General features: G+C 44.0%; 1 protein-coding gene across 1 annotated transcript in view; it reads right to left on the reverse strand.

Moving 5' to 3' along the window:
- Window positions 1-22773, reverse strand: part of LOC124799362 (cytochrome P450 3A8-like) — a 268183-nt gene that overhangs the window by 44038 nt on the left and 201372 nt on the right. Inside the window, exon 3 of the mRNA XM_047262919.1 lies at window positions 9116-9168. Coding sequence (XP_047118875.1) covers window positions 9116-9168 — 53 coding nt within the window. The remainder of the gene's footprint in view (window positions 1-9115; window positions 9169-22773) is intronic.

A 22773-nucleotide genomic window follows, 5' to 3' on the forward strand; every position in this document is an offset into this window, starting at 1 on the left:
GCTTCCGTATACAGAGATCTTGCGAAACTCAAGTCGCTCTGTTCCTGCACGACATCCAGAGCGCTGTAGACACCGGTGCTCAGGTTGATGCCGTGTTTCTTCACTTCAGGAAGGTATCTGACTCAATCACGCACTATCACTTTGTGAAGAATAACATAACCTTTCGCCTTATCGGACCAGCTCTATAACTTCTTTGCCGAGAAATCTGAATATGTCGCTCTTAATGCCAGAAAATCGACAGATGTAAACGTACCTTCACAAGTACCCCAAGCAATTATGATCGGACCGTTACTGACGCGCCATAGAAACTGGTATAGGTATGCGTATTCAAATACAGGGATATGTAAACAGGCAGAATACGACGTTGTGGTCGGCAATGCCTACACTATGTGGTCAAAAGTATCCGGACACCTGGCTGAAAATGACGTACAAGTTAATGGCGCCCTCCATCAGTAATGTTGGAATTCAATATAGTGTTGTCCCACCCTCAGCCTTGATTACAGCTTCCACTCCCGCATGCATACATTCAATCAGGTGCTAGAAGGTTTCTTGGGCAATGGCAGCCCATTCTTCACGGAGTGCTGCACTGAGGAGAGGTATCGATGTCGGTCAGTGAGCCCTGGTACGAAGTCCCAAAACATCCCAAAGGTGTTCTATAAGATTCAGGTCAGGACGCTGTGCAGGCCATTCAATTGCAGGGATGTTATTGTCGGGTGACTACTCCGCCACCACCGAATCCGAATTTTACTGTTGGCACTACACACGCTGACAGATGACGTTCACCGGGCATTCGCCATAACCACACGCTGCCATCGGATCGCCACATTGTGTACCGTGATTAGTCACTCCACACAACGTTTTTCCACTGTTCAATTGTCCAGTGTTCACGCGCCTTACATCAAGACAGACGTCGTTTGGCGTTTACCGTCGTGATGGGTGTCTAATGAGCAGCCGCTCAACCATGAAATCCAAGTTTTCCCACCTTCCGCCTAATTATCATAGTACTTGCAGTGGACCCTGATGCAGTTTGGAATTTCTGTGTGATGATGGATGTGTGCGACCCTCTTCAACTGTCGGCGGTCTCTGTCAGTCGACAGACGAGGTTGGCCTGTACGCTTTTGTGCTGTACGTGTCCGTCCACGTTTCCACTTCACTATCACATCTGAAACAGTGGAACTTGGGATGTTTAGAAGTGTGGAAATCTCGCGTACAGACGTATGACACAAGTGACACCCAATCACCTTACCACGTTCGAAGTCCCATTCTGCTCTCTCACGATGTTTAATGACTACTTAGGTCGCTGATATGGAGTACCTGGCAGTAGGTGGTAGCACAATGCACCTAATGTGAAAAACGTATGTTTTTTTTGGGGTGTCTGGATACTTTCGATCACATAGTGTATATAAGACAACATGTGTCTGGCGCAGTTGTTAGATCGGTTACTGCTGCTACAATGGCAGGTTATCAAGATTTAAGTGAGTTCGATCGTCGTGTTATAGTCGGCGCTTAAGCGATCGGCCGCAGCATCTCCGAGGTAGCGATGGAGTGGCGATTTTGCCATACGACCATTTCACGAGTGTACCGTGAATATCAGTAATCCGGTAAAAAATCAAATCTCCGACATTGCTGCCCCTGGAAGAAGATCCCGCAAGAACGGGACCAACGACGACTGAAGAGAATCGTTCAGCGCGCCGTAAGTGCAACCCTTCTGCAAATTGCTGCATATTTCAAAACAGGTCCGTCAACAATTTTCAGGGTGCGAGCCATTGAAAAAAAAAAAAAAAACATCGGTATGTTCTTTCGGAACCGAGGGCCCATTCGTGTACCCTTGATGACTGCACGACACAATGCTTTACGCATCGCCAGGACCCATCGACACCGACATTGGACTGTTGATGACTGGAACTTGTTAGCTGGTCGGGCGAGTCTCGTTTCAAATTGTATCGAGCGGATGAACGTGTACGGGTATGGAGACAACCTCATGAATCCACGTACCCTGCATGTCATCAGGGGCTGTTCAAGCTGGTGGAGGCTCTGTATTGGTGTGGAGCGTGTGCAGTTGGAGTGATATGGGACCCCTGATACGTCTAGATACGACTCTGACAGGCGACACGTACGTAAGCATCGTGTTTGATCATCTGCATGCATTCATGTCCATTATACACTCCGACGGACTCGGGTAATTCCAGCAAGACAATACGGCGCCCCTCACGTCCAGAATTGCTACAGAGTGGTTCCAGGAACACTCTTCTGAGTTTAAACACTTTCGCTGACGACCAAACTCCCCAGATATGCGTCGCGCGGGGTAGCCGCGCGGCTTCGCCCGTCAAAGGTTCGAGTCCTCCCTCGGGCATGGGTGTGTGTGTGCTGTCCTTAGCGTTAGTTTAAGTTAGATTAAGTAGTGTGTAAGCTTAGTGACCGATGACATCAGCAGTTTGGTCCCATAAGACCTTACCACGAATTTCCAAATTGCGGTTCAAGAGAGACCTACGCCCCCTCGAACTCTTACGGATTTATGGACAGCCCTGTAGACTTATGGTGTGAATTCCCTGCAGCACTACTTGAGACATTAGTCGAGTCCATGCCACGCCGTGTTTCGGCGTTTCTGCGTTTTCGCGGGGGTCCTGCAAAATATTACGCAGCTGTACCAGTTTGACTCTTTAGTGACTACAAGCAGTAGGAAAGCCGGCTGCTAGACAAATTCACAGGAAATGTAATTCGTCCATGAAAAAAGTGATTTAAAAAATACATGTTCGACAGATTCTTGAGCATTGTTCCTCATTCTTGGACTCCTATAAGGTAAGACTGATAGAAGAGATAGAGAAAATCCAAATAAGAGCGACTCGTTTCGTCAGGGGATCCTTTAGCCGGCGCGAGAGCGTTACGGAAATGCTCAACAAATTCCAGTGACGTTGCAAGAGAGGCGTTGCACATCACGGAGAGGTTTACCATTGAAATTCCGAGACAGTACGATCCAGAAAGAGCCGTACAAGATATTACTTAAGCCCACATACGTCTGACGTAACGACCAGGAGGAGGAAATTCGAGCTAATACCGAGGTTTGCCGATATTAATTGTTCTCACGTGCCATTCGTGATTGGTATAGGATAGGGGAGATCGATATTGATGCTAGAAGTTCCCTCCACCATACATATCAAATGACTTTAGAAGTACCGATGTAGATGTTTTGTAATGAGCCGTGGAACTCCAACACCTTATCGGCTACACTTGGTTCCACCGTCCTTTAGCCACTTCCCACAGATGCTTACGACAGCAGCAAGCGAACTGCCGACCAGCATCGCCGTTTCCGAGATGGTCGTTCCCAGCCGCCGAACCATAACACCCTGGCTTCTGTCGAAGTCGCCTCTATCGGTGGCTCTCCTCATTAGAGGTTCGTATCGTTGCTGGAATGGGTCCCCATTCGTGTCTGCTCCAGCTGTATATTTGCCTTACCGCGTCACCTACAAGCACCGCCAAGCGGCTACGGTGGGTGGAGGTCTTAATGATTTGGCTTATCAAGCATAAATTAGTCTGGGCCAGGCTTCTATGTCGAGTGGGTGGTGCTGGTGATGATAGTTTCACTAACATCTGTGACCAGCGTTGTCAATTTCAGCTTCTGTTACATCAGACAGACTATTGTGGATGTAGGGATCTTATTGACATGTCGAGTACGCTTGTTTGGCTTCGTTGTGTTTATACTTGATTATGAGGTCAAACAAATGGTACTGTAACGGTAGTATCTACGTAAGAGAGTTTACATTTAGCAACTTCATCTTCCTGATACGGTCTTCCACACCGATACCAAGACTGTCCAACTCCACGATTGTCAGTTGTGGATTCAGTCAGAACATGAGTGTTTTTGAAAAGTGTGACCTGACCATCTTTGCTGAACCAGTGTTTAAGCACTGCAGAATTTAAATTGGTAGTTACCAATTTTTTTTTCATGCAAGGCTTCGAGCAGAAGAGAAACAGCGCAACATTCTCCACAGCCATTCACCACGAGGGTGTGGGAGTGGGGGGGGGGGGGGGGGGGGGGGAAGTGGCTACGATACAGAAGCAACCTTTAATTGTGAGAAAGGTAAATAACTTACAGAAACGTTTGATGTAGCACTCGATGCAAGTTCTATTTACAAATTTTCGGTGTGGCAACATTTTCTACTTTACCGCAGATATGAAAGGTGTCTTCATCACTGTACACAATTTTATTACGTAAATCATCTTCACTCTCGAATTTTGTTAAACATCCCTACACAAAACTCAGCTTGGTTTTATTTCTCACTTCCTCTTAAACCTTACAACAGTTGGAAATTGCAGGTTTTGAATGACAGGCGTTTCCGCAATATCTTCCAAACTGCAACACTAAGCCTATTCAATTCTCTTTGATTTACGCAGACTACGATTGTAAGACTGCCGAACTTGTTCAATTGCTGCGTCAGAGACTGCTGACCCACCCTGACCCGGCATCGTATGTGATACACAGCCAGTTATGGTGAAACGACTGAACAATTTAATAACAATTTGTTTCTCAGATGACGGCTTGCGACGCTTAGCCCTGAATTGTCCCTGAACTGCAAAAGCGATTTACAACCATAAGCAACACTCCGCAAGCTCTGTAACATTATACGACTCCATGATGACTGTTGGAATAACTCATTCGCGCATGCCACCTAGCAGGAACGCCGGGAACTAACAATGTTAGGGGGAATGTAGCTTGAAGATATACTGCATTCAGTGCTCTATCAAACATTTCTGTAAGATATTTAGCCCTTTCATAATTAAAGGTTACTTTTGTATAACAAATTTATAAACACCCTGTACTAAAATCTCCTTCCATTACATCTGAAAGTCACTTCAAGGCAAATTTAAAAAGGATACCGTTGCTTGTTCCCAGAACATCATCTCAGAGCGCATGCTGTGTCTCTAACGACACTGACATCGACGAGTCATTAAACACCAGCTTCCTTTCTTTTCGTTGAGCCTTCCAAGTTTGAACATACTTAGCGATCTTGTTTATAAGAAACCAGCGTGCATAAACCAACCTTTGCACGAGCTCCCAGTTCCCTATACCAGTCAATAAACCTGGTGTCACACATATATCTGTCGTCTCACAGCTCGCGCTAACGTTGCATGCGAGCCTTAACATCCTGGGATATTCGACACATGAGCCAAGTTGTTACAAGAAATATTTTTAAAAAGGAGACGAAAACACTCACCAGAGCTCACAACGGGACGGCGCCGTCTCGTCGTCACCGATTTCGTCCACATTTATCGTATATGCAGGGCTTGGCCAGAAAAAATGACAGTGACAGAGTGGGAGCTCCAGACGGCAAAGCTTTTGTAAAAAGTAGCATCTCTGAGGCGGGTCAGACAAGTGATGAGTCATTCATGTTTGCGTGGTTTCCTGGCAGCGAGTGGCGCAATGGAGTACAGAACGCTAATCTGAGGGTCATGAGTTGGAGGCCCTATGGAAAAACTTTTCTAAATTTTATTTTAATTGATAGTTTTTATGTGGCACTCTAAGTAAACCGAAATAATGCTCAATGTATTGTATACATTAATATTTTCATGCAAGGCATTAAAAAGAAAGGCAAAGGAAAATATACGATTGCAAATTAACGTGCACGAAGGATTCTACCTACATCCTCCACGAGCACTCTGCAAATAACTGTCCAAGCACGGATTGTAATTACAGCATACAGGACTTCGTATTTTCTGAGTTTCAATGCGACCTTCGAGCAGCCCTTGTCAGTTGCACGCGAACAATAGGTTCACAGTCAGATACAATCGGCCCGTTGCCCATTGGGGACAAGGCTAGTTACGGCCATGGAGCTCAATCGTTTGCTAACTTAATGTGAATTTATCGATAGTACTGTGAGAACACAGTGCGAATATTGTTTTCCTTTAGAAACTTTAAAACACCATGCCTAGAAATTTACTGCTTCCCCTGTTTCCAAGATGAATATCACCCCAGAATGTGTAGGACATTAAACGTAGAAAAATAAAAGTATTTAATTTTATGTGTGAAGTTCTCCTTTGCACCTTACAATCCCTTCCTGGAAATTTATTTGCATTCCCACATTTACCTTGGCGTTACATTTTCATGCCCTTTACAAATATATTAATAAATACCATATTCTGAGCATTAGTTTGGTTTATTTTCAGTGTGAGCAATGTAAAAATTGAGAAAAAAGAAATTAAAAAAGCGTTTCCACGGAGGGACACGACCTCACGCCCTTCTGATTACCATTCCGCACCCTTTCCACTGCGTCAACCACTGCCTACAAACTACACTAGCAAAAATAGTTCATGCCTCGGCCGACCTGCGCCAAAAATGCTATTTTTTGGTAATAGCTCGGTCATCTGGAGCTCCCAATTCTGTCACTTTCGTTTCTTGTCAAGTCTTCATCATTTGGGCGAAATCAGTGATGACATGTAAGCGCGGATCCCTTGTCAGCCTATACCAAAAGAATCAGCGAATGATTTTCCACCTGGCAAAATATCCTCTCGTTACATACCGAGATTTGCAAAGACAATCTACGAGATATTACTTAAAAACAAAGTTAAATTATTTTGAAAGTGCTACTCAATGAATGACTGAGATCTCACTAAAAACAAGGTCCATTCGTGGCATCAGGGGCGTGTCGGATTATAGGCATTTGTAGAAAAGTATACTACAGAATCAGTGGGTGTTATGCTTACAGTTGAGTCTCAGAACTCTAAAACATCAAGCCGACATGGACAAACTTAACATCCTGTACTGCGCGGAACAGGCCTATGCCCTACCCGGCCTTAATCGTGTCATGCATTTCAGCAACATTCAAACTCCAGTCAAATGTGACAACTCCTCTCTAACAAAACTGAGAGTGTTGCGGGTTAATTTGGGTTTTCACTTTAATGTTATTTTTGGTTTATATCTGTTTTCGGTGCAAGCAGTTCGCTATGTTTACTCTTTTTCAATGGAGTTGTTGTCATTTGCAGAGAAAATAGTGCGTGTTGCGTATTAATCTTTAGTTTTTTCCTAACATTTAGTGCCGAAAACCCGGGATATAGAGTTCCGAAGGACGCACGTGTTAGCAGAAGATGAACAGGACCGGTTTTTGCCCTCGGGAGTGGAAGAGGTACCAATAGTACCTTTAAGAAACATATAACGGAGGCAGCGAACAAAACAAGCCGTGTATTAGCTGCCTTATATCCTTTAATAAGCAGAAGATCGTCTCTAAATACGATAAACAGTCTCCTACTTTATAAATCGATAACACAACTAATCTTATTTTACGCCTGCCCTATATGGGGACATGCAGCGTCTACACATCTCATCAAACTTCAGGTTGGCCGGCCGGAGTGGCCGAGCGGTTCTAGGCACTTCACTCTGGAGCCGCGCGACCGCTACGGTCGCAGGTTCGAATCCTGCCTCGAGCATGGATGTGTGTGATGTCCTTAGGTTAGTTAGGTTTATGTAGTTCTAAGTTCTAGGGGACTGATGACCTGAGATGTTAAGTCCCATAGTGCTCAGAGCCATCTGAACCATTTGAACCGAACTTCAGGTTGTCCAAAATATGACATTGCGAATAATATTAAATGCCCCATGGTTCGTTATAAAAATAAGACATTGCGAATAATGTTAAATGCTCCATGGTACTGATTACATTGATTGACAATGACTTAGAAATTAAAAGTGTTTCAGAGCAGATCCGCTCCATGTCTGAAAGTTTGACACCCAACTTGCTTACTCATCCATCACACCCATTCGCCAATTATGCAAGTGTGATATCAACGACCCCTCCGTAGCAGCGCGGCTGACTGCAATGCGATAGTTCCGGGTTCGATTTCCGATATTGCCAGCGATTTTTCTTTGGTGGCAGGACGAGAACGAGGTGCACTCAGCCTGTATGAGGCCAATTGATGAGCTATCCGACCGAGCAGTGGCGGCTCCAGGTCACGAACACCGACCACGGCCGGGAGAGCGGTGTGCTGACCACATGCCCCTCCGTATAACATCCAATGAGGCTATTAGCAGAGGATGACACGATGGTCGGTCAGTAGCGATGGACCCGTGAGACGTGTTGACCGAATTTATGCTTATTATATCAATGACCAGCTACATTGGTTTTATTACCACGTCAGTAATACAAACTGACGCTCATGTTCAGCGCCATAACCACCGTTCCCACATATTCACGTGTGGGTCACATACATTGTAAATAATTTTTTGTAATGTTTCAGTACTGTAAATAAGACGACAGTGAGAAATTTAGGGTTGTAACAAGAGTCATACAAGGTGATTTCAGATAGCAAAGACTTGGCCTGAAAATCAGTTACAATACGACTAAATATAATGTGTAAACATAGTATTGAAAAGAAAGTAGTACACACTGAAAAGTAAAATCATTGACGAGATTTTTACCTTTACGAAAGTTAAGGACAAAGACTGGCTCGACCAGAAAAAAATCAACTGAACAGTAGCACGATTTTCAAAAGCTAAGTTTACGATACATCTGAAACGTAATGTTTAGGGTCAATGGGTATTACAAGTTTTGATTTTGGCTGTAAGACATGGATTTCTGATGCAAAAACTATTCAAAAAATTGGTTTGCTCAGTGAGAAATGAAGAAATTCCACCTGTAAATTACTACGAGAGACAGGAAAACGAACAAATGGATCAGGAGACTAGAGCAGAATGTGTAAAAAGCAAAGCACAGCTCTGCGTTCAATGCTTGCCACAGTTAACATGAACTGGAAATAAGCAGTACAGGCATCCACGTGAATGAATAGTAGGTGAAACAAGATGTTTTACTGGATTTAAAGTGATAATAAGAGAACTATCGAGATGACGTTATGGAACGGACTGTAAAACATGAATAGGGAGTGCCTGAACGCCCGCGGATGTCTAAATAACGTATTCAGCACTTCCTGTGTCAGTCGTGTTGTAGGAGCAGACAGTGCTGTAGATTTCCCCTTAGCACAACCTAAGCTAGCTGGTGTTGTACACGGCAAATGACAGAGCTATGAAACTTACGTAACTGGTCGTTAACGCCTCTCGGTGTCTCTCCTCACACATCCCCTTAAAAAGCTTGTACTATATGGTTTACTAGCTCGTATAGGGTTACGTACTTACCCAAACACTTTCCCATACTGATGAACATTCTTCACGTCTTCCGCGCCGAACACCTGCAACAAAAGATATTGGTAGCTATTTTCAAACAGTACTACAGAAGAAATTATGCACTAAACTTTTACAGCCTATTTAATTTTAGTCTTCCCGGACGTTAATGAAAATAACCATAATGCATCACTCGATTCATTTGCTGTACCAAATGAAACAAGAAAATTTGCGGATTATGTCTAGTATTAAACAGTCACTCCACAGGCTATTTACTAATCGAGCGCTGGAAACGGCATTTTCTTTTAATTTTCGGCTATGTATTAGCGAGATGTACAAGTATGGAGCTGAAAATATATTACGGCTAATGTCCAATTGAAACAGTGAAATTCTAATATTATACCCTCAGTATCGTATATTCAGTTAACTCGAGTGAGTGCGAAACACACAACGAACTACAATGTAGACTCTTATCCTCTGGTTAACAGAGAATATTTGTAAGCTGTTGAATGCAGATGTTCTGACTTGGGTCATACTGCTGTTGGATAACTGCTTTCTTAGAGGCTTGAGACATTTAAAACGAAATTGTTAATATTTTATAAGTCAACACCCTGTTTTCAATTTTATCGGATATGTAAAACTGAAACTTCAGAGTTCTTTTACGTACCGTAATGATGTGAAATGAATCGTTCAATACATCTTTCCATCCGGAAAAATGCAATACTGTTGGGCAAGTTCGTCGTTACAAACATGAGTACTAGAGACTATAAGTAACTCCATGTGATGTCCACAAACATTTGTTGTGGTCTTCAATACGAAGACTGGTTTGATGAAACTCTCCGTGCTAGTCTAGCCCATGCAAGCCTATCCATCTTTGCATAACTGCTACAACATGCTACTACTTAAAACTGCTTACTGTACTCAGTCCTCTGACAGCGGACATGGGCAGTGTTGGGTTGGGGTTGTTTGGGGGAAGAGACCTAACAGCGAGGTCATCGGTCTCATCGGATTAGGGAAGGACGGGGAAGGAAGTCGGCCGCGCCCTTTCAAAGGAACCATCTCGGCATTTGCCTGGAGCGATTTAGGGAAATCACGGAAAACCTAAATCAGGATGGCCGGACGCGGGATTGAACCGTCGTCCTCCCGAATGCGTCGGAAGTGTACACTAACATATTGAAAGTATCCGGACACTCCTCTATGTAATGCGGAATTTGTCATTAGTTGTATTGAGCGGCAAATCTACTGTACCAGTATACATTTCTGCATATCCTTGGAGAATGCACAGATGTCGTGTAAGTAGACCATACATTGCTTTGGCTTTTAATCCCCATAGCACTCAATCCAACAGTGGTTGCAAAGTTGCTGGAGCATTTTGCATTCCAAATGGTGTACGAGGGTACAGATAATACCCAGGTGGAATTGTGAATGCGGTTTTCGGACCATATTTCAATGCTACCTTTAATTGATGGTTCCCACTTTGCAGGCCCATGGTTATAACATTCAGTTATACTCAGCAGAGGATACGCATAAATCTGCTTACTGTATTCAAGCCATGGTCTCCGCTGTACTAGTTTTATTCTCCTCACACCCTACAGTACCAAAATGATTCACTGATCTCTCAGGATGCGTCATTTCAATCGAATCCTTCTTTTCGGAGAGTTGTACCATGAATTTCTTTTCGCGCCAATTCGATTCAGTGCCTCCTCATCAGTTGATAAAGCTACCCATCTTATCTTCAGCGTTCTTATTTAGAACCATATTTCAGAGGCTTCTTTCCTGTTCTTGTTCGAACTGTTCATCGTCCAGATGTTAACAAAATTCTCTTTCTCAGAATCGTTTTTCTTCCTGCTGCCGGCCTGAATTTTATATCCTCTCTACTTCGACCGCCGTCACTTACTTTGCTGCACAAATAGTAACACTCATATATTACTTTTAGTGTTTGTTTCTAATTCCTCGGCATCGACTGATTTAAATCGACTACAATCCATTACACTTGCTTTATGTTTGTTGTTACACAACTTATAATCTATTTTCAAGACAGTACCCATTCCGCTCAACTGTTTTTTTCCAAGTTCTTTGCTGTCTATGACAAAAAAAATTGTTCAAATGGCTCTGAGCACTATGGGACTTAACTTCTAAGCTAATCAGTCCCCTATAACTTAGAACTACATAAACCTAACTAACCTAAGAACATCACACACATCCATGCCCGAGGCAGGATTCGAACCTGCGACCGTAGCGGTCGCGCTGTTCCAGACTGTAGCGCCTATGACAAAATTACAATGTCATCGATATACCTCAAAAGTTTTTAATTCGTCTCCCCCAACTGCAATTCCTGTTCCAAATTACTCCTCTGTTCCCATTACTTCTTGTTCAGTGGATGAACCAGCGGAAAAATTCTCCAATCAACGCATAAAAAAATGCGAATATGTTCCCGCTTATTAAAAGACTCTGAAAAGTGGGGGGTACCAGCTGCCTCATCTACCCTTCCTCAGCAACTTTTACAATTTGCACAAAAATTTTGCCATGCGAACATATTAGCACCATTTTTAGCGTGCACCTCACCTCAAACTCTCACAAGTTCACCTAACAGTAATACACTCACAGCCACTAGTCCATCGCTATAAGTCTCTCATACCACCCACTCCCAGTTGCGCTTTCTCACTTACTCGTTCAGCTCAACTCATTGTTATTATTTGCTTGTGTCTCTCTGTTATTGTTTCTTGTGTCACAGCCACAGTCCCCTTCGTTATTTTCTACTAGTACTGTCTCCTCTTATTGTCACTGTACCCCTCTCACTCTCTCTTACTGCTAATGTCTTATTCCTTCCTCCCTACTGCTGCTGTCTCTTCTCACTATCACTGTCTTTCACTTCCTCGTTGTCACTGTAATACACTCTGTGTCTCATTATCACTGTCTCTCACCACTTCCGTTTCTCCTTAGTCCTCGCCCCCACTCCCCTCTTTACTGGGACTGTCTCCTTCACTCTTTTCCTAGTACTGTTCCGTCACTGTCAACTATGTTCCTCCGCCAGTGTGCCAATCTCCTTCTTTCACACTGCCACCGTCTCCTTCGCTCTTTCTACGACACAACTATTGTCTACTGTCTACCAGTAATTATTGCTTTTACGTCTCTTTACTACTGCCACTGTCTTCTTCTTTCTCAGCATAAAAAGCTCAAATATGTTTGCGTGCTAATATTTTTGGGAAAAATTTTAAAAATGCTGAGGAAGGTAGAGTGGGGCAGCTGGTATCCCATTTTTAGTCAGTCTTTTAAACAAGCACATATTCAACTTTTTTGAGCTCCGACAGGACCATTTTGCCGCTAATTCCCTTCTTTGCTCTGCCACCGCAGAGCATGTAACTCATATGAAAAGAAATGCATTAATCTGTAAAATTTAGACAGTTTACTTACGTGAAACTCGAAAAGCGCAAAACAAATTGGACACCTCAAATCGGATTTTGCTTGCAAAAATTTTTCACATGTGCTTCAGACTACTATATGGGGTTCCCAGACGATAACAAAGGCACTGTACAGCGTATTTCTCCGTGCTACGTCACTTTTAACTACGTTTTCACCTTACACCAGATTTTACGTGTACATGTAGGGTAACTCTGACACTCTGTATCTTAGAAATGGATAACTACATGAAGAGAATTTTCAGGATTGTTCGAGATCGGCAACTTGGAAATACATCGTAAAAATTACAGACATTTGCTGTGCATAAACGTCTCGGAATCCACGGCTGGGTTTTAATACTCAGAAAACAACTTTATGAGGTGTTTTTCGAACACGGATTATTTTTTTTTTTTTTTTCAAAACGGGGAGATAGCTCTTCTAGATATATTTCTAGATGATCTGTCTTTCAAATTTTAACAATTTTCTGGGGTTGTTTATTATTTAAATTTCGCCTCATACCGGATTTTATTAGTAGAAGTTGAGTAACTTTGAACCTCTGCATCTTCGAAACGGATAACGATATAAAGAAAATTTTCAAGGCTGTTCAAGATCTGGATCTTTCACATATATGGTGCAAGTTTCAGACATTTTCTGTGCGTAACCGTCTTGGAATCTTTGGCAGGGGTTTGGTCCGTTGGTGACGACGAGAATATGATGGTTCAAATGGCTCTGAGCACTATGGGACATTACATCTGAGGTCATCGGTCACCTAGAACTTAGATCTACTTAAACCTAACTAACCTAAGGACATCACACACATCCATGCCCGAGGCAGGATTCCAACCTGCGACCGTAGCGGTCGTGCGGTTTCAGATTGAAGCGCCTAGAACCGCTCGGCCACAACGGCCGGCACGAAAATATGATAAAAAGAACCTTTTTCTGGAGTTTTCCGAGGAACCGTCCATGAGCTAATGATGCCTCTGTAAATACCATTAAGCCGACCATAGACCACATCAAACGCAATAAGAAGCAACTGATTTGCTCCATTTGCCTAAGCGGGCCGAACTGTGTAATATTCAGACCTTGACCCTTTACTGTAGGATACTCATTGCCAGCCACAAATTCTCCACTGCGATACTATACTGTGCTCCGATATCACTGTTCTAACTTGTCCGCAAAGGGAAATATTTTATTTGTAGCTACTGAAACTGTATATGATTTTTAGAAACTAAAATTTGGGACCCATAACATAGCTTTTAACCGGCACACTACCTAAAATATCCATTAGCTTTACGTTCTGGTTCAAAATGGCTCTGAGCACTATGGGACTTAACATCTGTGGTCATCAGTCCCCTAGAACTTAGAACTACTTAAACCTAACTAACCTAAGGACATCACACACATCCATGCCCGAGGCAGGATTCGAACCTGCGACCGTAGCAGTCGCGCGGTTCCGGACTGAGCGCCTAGAACCGCTAGACCACCGCGGCCGGCTTTACGTTCTGGGACCCAATAATTTCTGAACAATTCTCGGAGAGAGGATAAATACTGGTACGTTTGACCGCGTGTGCCCCAGTCAACAGTCTGTTTGTTCTACGGAAAAACAAACAGCCTCAACGTAAAGCTGCGTGATACGGCTTCTCTAAGCTCCGCTCACACTGTCCCACTTGCCTACCACCAGAGCCGGCCTGTGTAGCCGAGCGGTTCTAGGCGCTTCAGTCTGGAACGGCGCGACCGCTACGGTCGCGGGTTCGAATCCTGCCTTGGGCATGGATATATGTGATGTCCTTCGGTTAGTTGGGTTTAAGCAGTTCTAAATTCTAGGGGACTGATGACCTCAGATGTTAAGTCCCATAGTGCTCAGAGCCGTTTGAACCACCAGAGGGCAGCACAGTTATTTTCCTTCGCAGTCCACCTGAAGTGTTTAACTCAGATTCTACGATTGTCCACCTAAATGGCTGCTGGCTAATTTGTTACCAATCCTCATCGAGTTTAGCACTTTGAATGATCTCGGTGTGTACAGGGTGTTAATACTCTTAACACTCTGAGAGGTTTTTTTAAACCTTTTCTTCTTCTTCTTCACTGATAACTATGCAATAAGAGTGCAGCAATCAGTCACCCTCCCCTTTTTTTAAGTTTTATTCCTCAAATAAAGATTTGGGCTAATGCCTAGCCATTATCAATGCACTATTTTTTAATCTCGATGCATGTTAGTTCCGCGTTGTTCGGGCGTCAGTCACAGTTCTTTGAATACTACTCACTACTCAGTAGTATTCAAAGAACTGCGACTGACGCCCGAACAACACGGAACTAACATGCATCGAGATTAAAAAATAGTGCATTGATAATGGCTAGGCACTAACCGAAATCTGTATTTGAGGAATAAAACCTAAAAAAAGGGGGAGGCGACAGATTGCTGCGCTCTATCATTTATAAATTGCATTATGTTTGCATTTGGAAGACGAACGGAAAAAAAGGAAAAGGAAACGTACTTGCGTGAAGCTTGGGGTTTCACGGCGAGATAATAAAAGCATTAAACAAAATTTCTTACAGGAGCTGCAAGTCGAAGACGTAATATCGTATGAAAATTACTTGCGAATGGACGAGAGTACATTTCAATACGTGCTCAGGAAAATGGATCCTCATATTACGAAGCACAACACTCACCTCGGAAATGCTATATCTACTACTCTAGTTTACACTACAGCACTCGAATACCGCAATGCACATTGGCGACAATAATACCAGAAACGTGTCACACTGTTTATAAAGCACTGAAGGAGGAATATCTAAAAGCAAATAACTATTTAGTACATACTATATCCATTAAGAAATTTTTTTTCTACAGAACTTGTAGATTTTCTCCTTTGAATCCTAGGGGGAACATCCTTGGCGTATTTCACATGTAATGGACTCCGTAATTCTTTAATAGATAGCGCCTCTTCTTATTCCATTTCTGTATTCGGGATGCCGCAAGCTATACAGTGCTTCATCTGCCTCGTACATTTCTATCACTTTCGTTGCAGATGCGATGCACCATGTAAATTTCGAAATGCTGTTGACAAACGTTAGATGTCAGACAGCTGCAGTGATTCTAACGCTCCTAACGGTTACATTTCTCGCTGCCGTAAGTGAAAAACGAAGGACGTCTTTGATCAAATGTAAAGCGCCGCGGTAGATTTGGCCAAATAAATTGGACAGAAGGCGACATTTGACGAAAGTTCCCTATGACACTATGTCCAGTACATTGGACAAATCAGCTTCGTCCAATAAATCTGTTAGTGTAATATCGGCCTAAGGAACGCCTCATGGGTTCTATTAGTCAAAAATTCTTCGAGCTAATCGCGCATCCGTGAAGATATGACGCTAGACTGTGTCTTGAAGGACTGCTTCCAGACCGTCCAGCTCCCTTGTGGTCAGGAACTGAATTGATATCTACTGCAGCCCAGGGTTTGCCGACACCACCACATGTCGCCTTCGCTTCGCAGTTGCAAGTCTTCGCGTGGGACGCAGTGTCCGCCTTGCGTCCGATAACGCGCTATCTGGTATTGCTTCCGGGGACCCCGCCGCACAGTACGTTGTCTCCACAGGCGTACAAGCGTCCTCGCTCGTTCTTAAAAACCCAGTTCTTTCACAAGGCTTTCAGTTTCTCAGCAGGGATACAGCCACAGCGTCTCACCCAGAACTATGCGCTGCGTACGCTAGCAGTTCCATCAACAGCATTCCCTTCTTTCGTTCACTGCAGACTTCCGGCATTAAGCTAGTGCGCTTTCCTAAACTAAAGGAACTGCTGCTGCCTGTTCTGGTTTATCCACCGCATGTCACTAAACATTATGAAACCGCTTTTGCTTAAGTAAAAAGTTTCATCAAGCGCACCTTAACTTTCTGTGTATAATTGAACTATCAAATAAGTTGTCAGTGTGTAATCACGAAGACAGAACGTTCTGTGCCCCAGTAATATAAAAACGAGAAAAATGAGAAAGTTTGCAGGCCGTTCAATCACTCAGCACGTCATAACTCATGACAATAAGAGCCCTTTACATCTGTGCATCATTAGCCTCACGTCGTATGGGTGGCAAAAAGACGTGGCATGGACTCGACTAATGTCAAAAGTAGTGCTGGACGGAATTGACGCCATGAATCCTGCACGGATGTCCATAAATCCGTATGAGTACGAGGGGGTGAAGATCTCTTCTGAACAGCACCTTGCAAGGCATCCCAGATATGCTCAATAATTTTCATGTCTGGGGAGTTCGGTGGACAGGAGAAGTGTTTAATCTCAGAAGAGTGTTCCTGAAGCCACTCTGTAGCAATTCTGGACGTGTGGGGTGGCGCATTGTCCTGTTGGAATTGTCCAAGTCCGTCCGTCGGAATGCACAGTGGACATGAGTGGATGCAGGTGATATGACAGGATGCTTACGTAACTGTCACCCATCAGAGTCTTATCTCGACCTATCAGGTATCCAATATCACTCCAACTACTCACGGCCCACACCATTACAGAGCCTCCACCAGCTTGAACAGTTCCCTGCTGACATGCAAGGTCCATGGATTCATGAGGTTGTCTCCATACCCGTACATATCCATCCGCTCGATACAATTTCAAAAGTGACTCGTACGACCAAGCAACGTTTTCAGTCATCAACAGTCCAATGTCGGCGCTGACGGGCCCAGGTGAGGCGTAGAGCTCTGTATCGTGCAGCCATCAAGGGTACACGAGTGGGCCTTCGGCTCGAAAACGAGTGGGCCTTCGGCTCCGAAAGCCCATGTCGATGTTGTTACCTTGAATGGTTCGTGCGCTGACACTTGTTGATGGCCCAGCATTTAACTCTGCAGCGATTAGCGAATGGGTTGCACTTCTGTCACGTTGAACGAGTCCTGTTCTTGCAGGATCTTTTTCCGGCCGTAAGGGATTCCTGATACTCAAGGTGCACTCGTGAAAAGATAGTACGGGAAAATCCCCACTTCATCGCTACCTCGGATATGCTCTGTCCGATCGCTCGTGCGCCGAGGAAAACACAACTTTCAAACTCACTTAAATCCTGATAACCTGCCATTGTAGCAGCAGTAACCGATCTAACAACTGCGCCAGAGACTTGTCTTTTATAGGTGTTTCCGACTGCAGCGCCGTATTCTGCCTATTTACATATCTCTGTATTTGAATACGCATGCCTATACCAGTTTCTTTGGCGCTTCATTGTATTTGTCAGTTACTAGTTGTACAAAGTTGTTAGTCGTAAGAGTATAAAACAAACGGAATTGCTAACGAGACACGTTTTTTTTATGTTTACATGTCTCATTTTAAATTAGCTACAAGCCTGAAACTGACGCCTGGAAAAAAAAATTAAGTCACATTAGTCATAAAAGGTAATAGACAGTGGCGCAAACTTCGCAAAATTAAATAAAGGTGACCGACAGGGATGTAGTCTTTCCCCATTAGTCTTCAATGTACACTTTTAGGATCCATATGTTGAAGAAATAACTAGCTGTACATGGAGAAATCTCAAAAATGCTTGAATTTACGGATCGTGTAACAGTGTTTACAGAATCTGAAAATAGTCTCCGAGAGGTCATAGAATGCGAAAAATGGTTCAAATGGCTCTGAGCACTATGGGACTCAATATCTGAGGTCATCAGTCCCCTAGAACTTAGAACTACTTAAACCTAACTAAACTAAGGACATCGCACACATCCATGCCCGAGGCAGGATTCGAACCTACGACCGTAGCGGTCGCGCGGTTCCAGACTGAAGCGCCTAGAACCGCTCGGCCGCACTGACCGGCTCATAGAATGCATGAAGAAGGTAAAACACCTGTGTAATATAATAATAAGATGGTAGATCAGCACAGAAGTTTAAATGCAGAACTGCACAAGGTAAAATAGCATTCAAAACAGGAATAACAAAAACAACAAAAACCAAAAGATACCACGTCGAATAGTGTTAATTTCAGTACCAGGGAACAACATGTAAAAACATTTCTTTGGAGCGTAGTCCTGTATGGCTCGCAGACATGGACAGTTGCGAAGCACGAACGCAAAAGAATACTTTTAATGGACAGAGGGAGCGACCAGCGAAGTTTTTAGCAACGCGGCGGCGAAAGGATCGTTGTGGACGACTATCAGGGAACGGAGAGACCGACGGGTTGGATACCTACACAGATCTCTGCCTCTTCATTAATGAAATCAATGGTAGGAAAAGTATCTGGGAAATCAAGACTTCAGTACGTCAGGCAGATAAAATAAGATCTGAAATCGACGAAGTACTCCCAACTGCATACACTTGCAGAGGATAAAGAGAAAATAGAGAAGGGGAATTGGTGCCGAACACTTTGTGGATTGCGAACAAAAGAATAAGTAGAGGAAGACTGGGTACACACAAGTCTCCCAGAGGCGTAATTTGAAAAGTAAAAAGAGTTTCGATACTAGAGGTAAGCGAAGTACCAAACACGTAGATCTCTTGCGTAGTAACAACACGGTTAACAGAGCACTAGTTACCGCACGAACCTGGTGATGACACGTCGCGTTCTTTATGTGATGGTTTACGAGCTCTATTGTCGCTCAGTTCTAATGCACATTGAGGACTGTATGGAGTCTCCAAGTCTTCTTTGCGGTACCTGATGGGTTTCAGTTCAGCTATGAATAATACACACACACACACACACACACACACACACATTCCACCACGTTTTCTTCCTGAAGTTAGGGCCAGATAATGATGATTACTCACGTGCGGCCTTGTACTGATCGACGGAGAATATTTCCGATGTCTCTAACAGTTCTGCACAGTTTTACGATGCGCTGTGGCACATTCGACATTGCCGAGACTGAAGATCACGTTCTAGCTGCTTCGAGACTTTTTTTGATCGTTCTCGACAAACAGGATCCATGTGGAGTCTTGAGGCAGTACACTATAAGCTACTCCAAGACAGACTGTACTTTGACAAGGCAAATGCGTGACGTTGAACGCCCAGAACTGCACAAAAAGTATGCTTAGAAAATAAGTCGCTCTTTAGAAAGACAGTGGTATGGGCCATTCGAGTGCAAAACGCACCTATTGTCTGCTAGCGCCACTTAGTGACATGATGGAGGTGCGCTTAGCAGTACTTCACTTGTATCAACAGTATAGCTGCAGTGGGGACCTTCTTTTGGACTGTCTGGTTGTGTGTTAAAAAGAGTATGAAGAGTGTACATCGGTATCATGAGGCGAATTAATCCCATAAATGTTGTCAAAATGTTAGAGGCGAATCTGGGAAGTGCTGCGTGCAGCAAGTACAATTACACAATCGTTATTTCATCGTCAGACTTCACTCTGTCCCGTACAAACAACATTCGGCACCAAGAAACAACATTCGGCACCAAGATACAAGCGTATGTTACAATATGCTTCGAAAAAGCCGGGTTGTGACATTGACATACCAATATTGTCGTTAGTAAAGTTAATTAGCGTGGCATTTGATACTGGAATAATTGAATGCAGAAGCGACATTGAACGTGAAAACTAGCTTTAATCAGATGTATACATTGTCCTGTTCATTTCTGCATTGACCACGTCATTTAAATGTCACATTTGCTCTTTGAAGACGGAACAACTGTGTAACACTATCAGGTCAGTAGAACAAGTTAATTTTTGAGATAGTGTAATTATTTTAAGCAGAGGGAAATACACCAATTATGACCCGAGGATGAAATGTGTGTACTTTTGATCCTATTCTTACGATATTTTGTTTCTTGCTGTTACCATAGTTCCTCTCATACATTTTTAATAGCTGGCGGTTGAATTGTCTCTCGTGGTACAGTTTTACGAGCGAATGGCTCGTACCACTGTTTTTGGGATGAGAGATTTATATTCTAAGCACTTTTCGCGCACTTCTGAGCGTTGGAAGTCATTCATTTCCCTTGTAGGCGCAAATACAGTGCAAACACGACTGATATTAGACGTCTAATGAGCGGGTCTAAGTGTCTATGAAACATGATAAGGATATTTGGTTTGTGGGGCTCTCAACTGCTTGGTAATCAGCGCCCGTACAAATTCCCAATCTCTTCACTGTCCAGTCTCATCACCTTTCTGAATGACGATGCAGTGACGAGGACAACACAAACACCCAGTCCCCGGGCGAAGAAAATCTCCGACCCGGTCAGGAATAGAATCCGGGACCCCGTGATCCAGAGGCAGGAACGCTAGCCAATAGACCACGGGCTGCGGACTGCCTGCTCGAATTAGGTAGTGGTTTTTCCCTATACAGACATCCCAATTTCGGTTTTCAGAGAATTCTAATTTTTTTCTGTCATTAATATTGACTTCACTTTTCACTTTCCATCTTCCTCCAATGTTTTGATTACGCTCAACATCTCAACAGGCAACACACGTAGTGGATCACGGGTAACCTTTGTAGCTGGACGGCAACCTTTTGTTCAGTGAATCTCATCCGATGTCATCTTAAGACAGTGAAGTTTGATCTCTGCCGATATTGTGACGAGCAGAACTGTGCGAGAAGGACGCTACGTGTTCAGCGTATGAGCAGAGCTTCCACGGTTCAGCGTTTACAATAGCGGGCGGTCCTCCTTACAGCGAATGGTTCTGTAGCCACGCGTTCTGCTAGCCAGGCAGGCGGCTGTGGCGCTGAGACACTCACCATCCTATGCCCCGTCCCCTCCTAAATCAATCACTCGCCACTAACACGACACACACACACACACACACACACACACACACATTCAGTGTGACATTTATGGCTTTAGAAGCCATGATATTCAAAAAATGTTCAAATGCGTGTGAAATCTTATGGGACTAAACTGCTAACGTCATCAGTCCCTAAGCTTACACACTACTTAACCTAAATTATCCTAAGGACAAACACACACACCCATGCCCGAGGGAGGACTCGAACCTCCGTCGGAATCAGCCGCACAGTCCATGACTGCAGCGCCTAAGACCGCTCGGCTAATCCCGCTCGGCCCATGATATTCCTCCCCAAAGTTCATTTCATAGTTTGGTTGAGATTGCATTAACTGAGGTATAACGTCGCAGTAGAGTGAGAGGCAGAATGGCTCTGAGCACTATGGGACTCAACATCGATGGTCATCAGTCCCGTAGAACTTAGAACTACTTAAACCTAACTAACCTAAGGACAGCACACAACACCCAGCCATCACGAGGCAGAGAAAATCCCTGACCCCGCCGGGAATCGAACCCGGGAACCCGGGCGTGGGAAGCGAGAACGCTACCGCACGACCACGAGATGCGGGCGTGAGAGGCAGAGAATAGACGGTACGCTGCACCAGTTTAGTGGGAGGATCCTGTCTCATTCCCTTCTCAACCACTGCCTCTCTTTCATGTCATTCGGTTCTTACGTAACTACAGTCCCGTTTCTTCTTTATTGCAGGTAAATTATGACCATTAAGCGAAGGGAAGAGAGAGCCAAGACAACTTTGGGATATCAGATTTGGCAATCTGTCATACACCCGTAAACGTTGTATGGGCCTGAACATCGAATGTACATGACGTTAGATGCAAAAACAAAATTGTCATTGAAAGTTGCTATTAACGGGCAATGGCCTACGCCAGGATATCAGAGAGTAAACGTGTAGTTTCGAAGGTGGTTGTTGGTTCGTTGATTGGGGTTAAAGGGACCAAACAGCAAGGTCCTCAGTCCCTTGTTTTAAAGGTGGTCCATTCGAACGGATTTACATCTCACAAGAGTCATAATGATAAAAGGTAAAAGGCTAAAAAACGTAAAAGTGCAGTCGTGTTGTCAATGGTGAAAACAAAAGGAGGGAAGTCTGCAAGTGGGCAACCCCAAGGCTATGATAGAGGCAGGAAATATCCCACTTCTGATTCAGTTCAAAAATGGTTCAAATGTCTCTGAGCACTATGGGACTTAACAGCTGAGGTCATCAGTCCCCTAGAACGTAGAACTACTTAAACCTAACTAACCTAAGGACATCACACACATCCATGCCCGAGGCAGGACTCGAACCTGCGACCGTAGCAGTCGCGCGGTTCCAGACTGAAGCGCCTAGAACCGCTCGGCCACTCCAGCCGGCTCTGATTCAGTACAGGCAATACCATCTGCTATTTAAAACCATTCAAACGCTAGAATGTAAAAGTGCGTATTGCAAAAGGAGACTAACCAAACTTAAAATTCGATAAAAACAGAGTGAAAGGGAGAGAAAAGAGAATCTTGGCCGGGGAGGCGAGTCAGAAATCTCCAAACACAGCTTACAGTGGGAGACACCCAAACCCTCACCGTCCTGACCCTACTCCAGAGAGAGAT

The sequence above is a fragment of the Schistocerca piceifrons genome, chromosome 1 (genome assembly GCF_021461385.2).
Source record: "Schistocerca piceifrons isolate TAMUIC-IGC-003096 chromosome 1, iqSchPice1.1, whole genome shotgun sequence".
NCBI lineage: Eukaryota > Metazoa > Arthropoda > Insecta > Orthoptera > Acrididae > Schistocerca > Schistocerca piceifrons.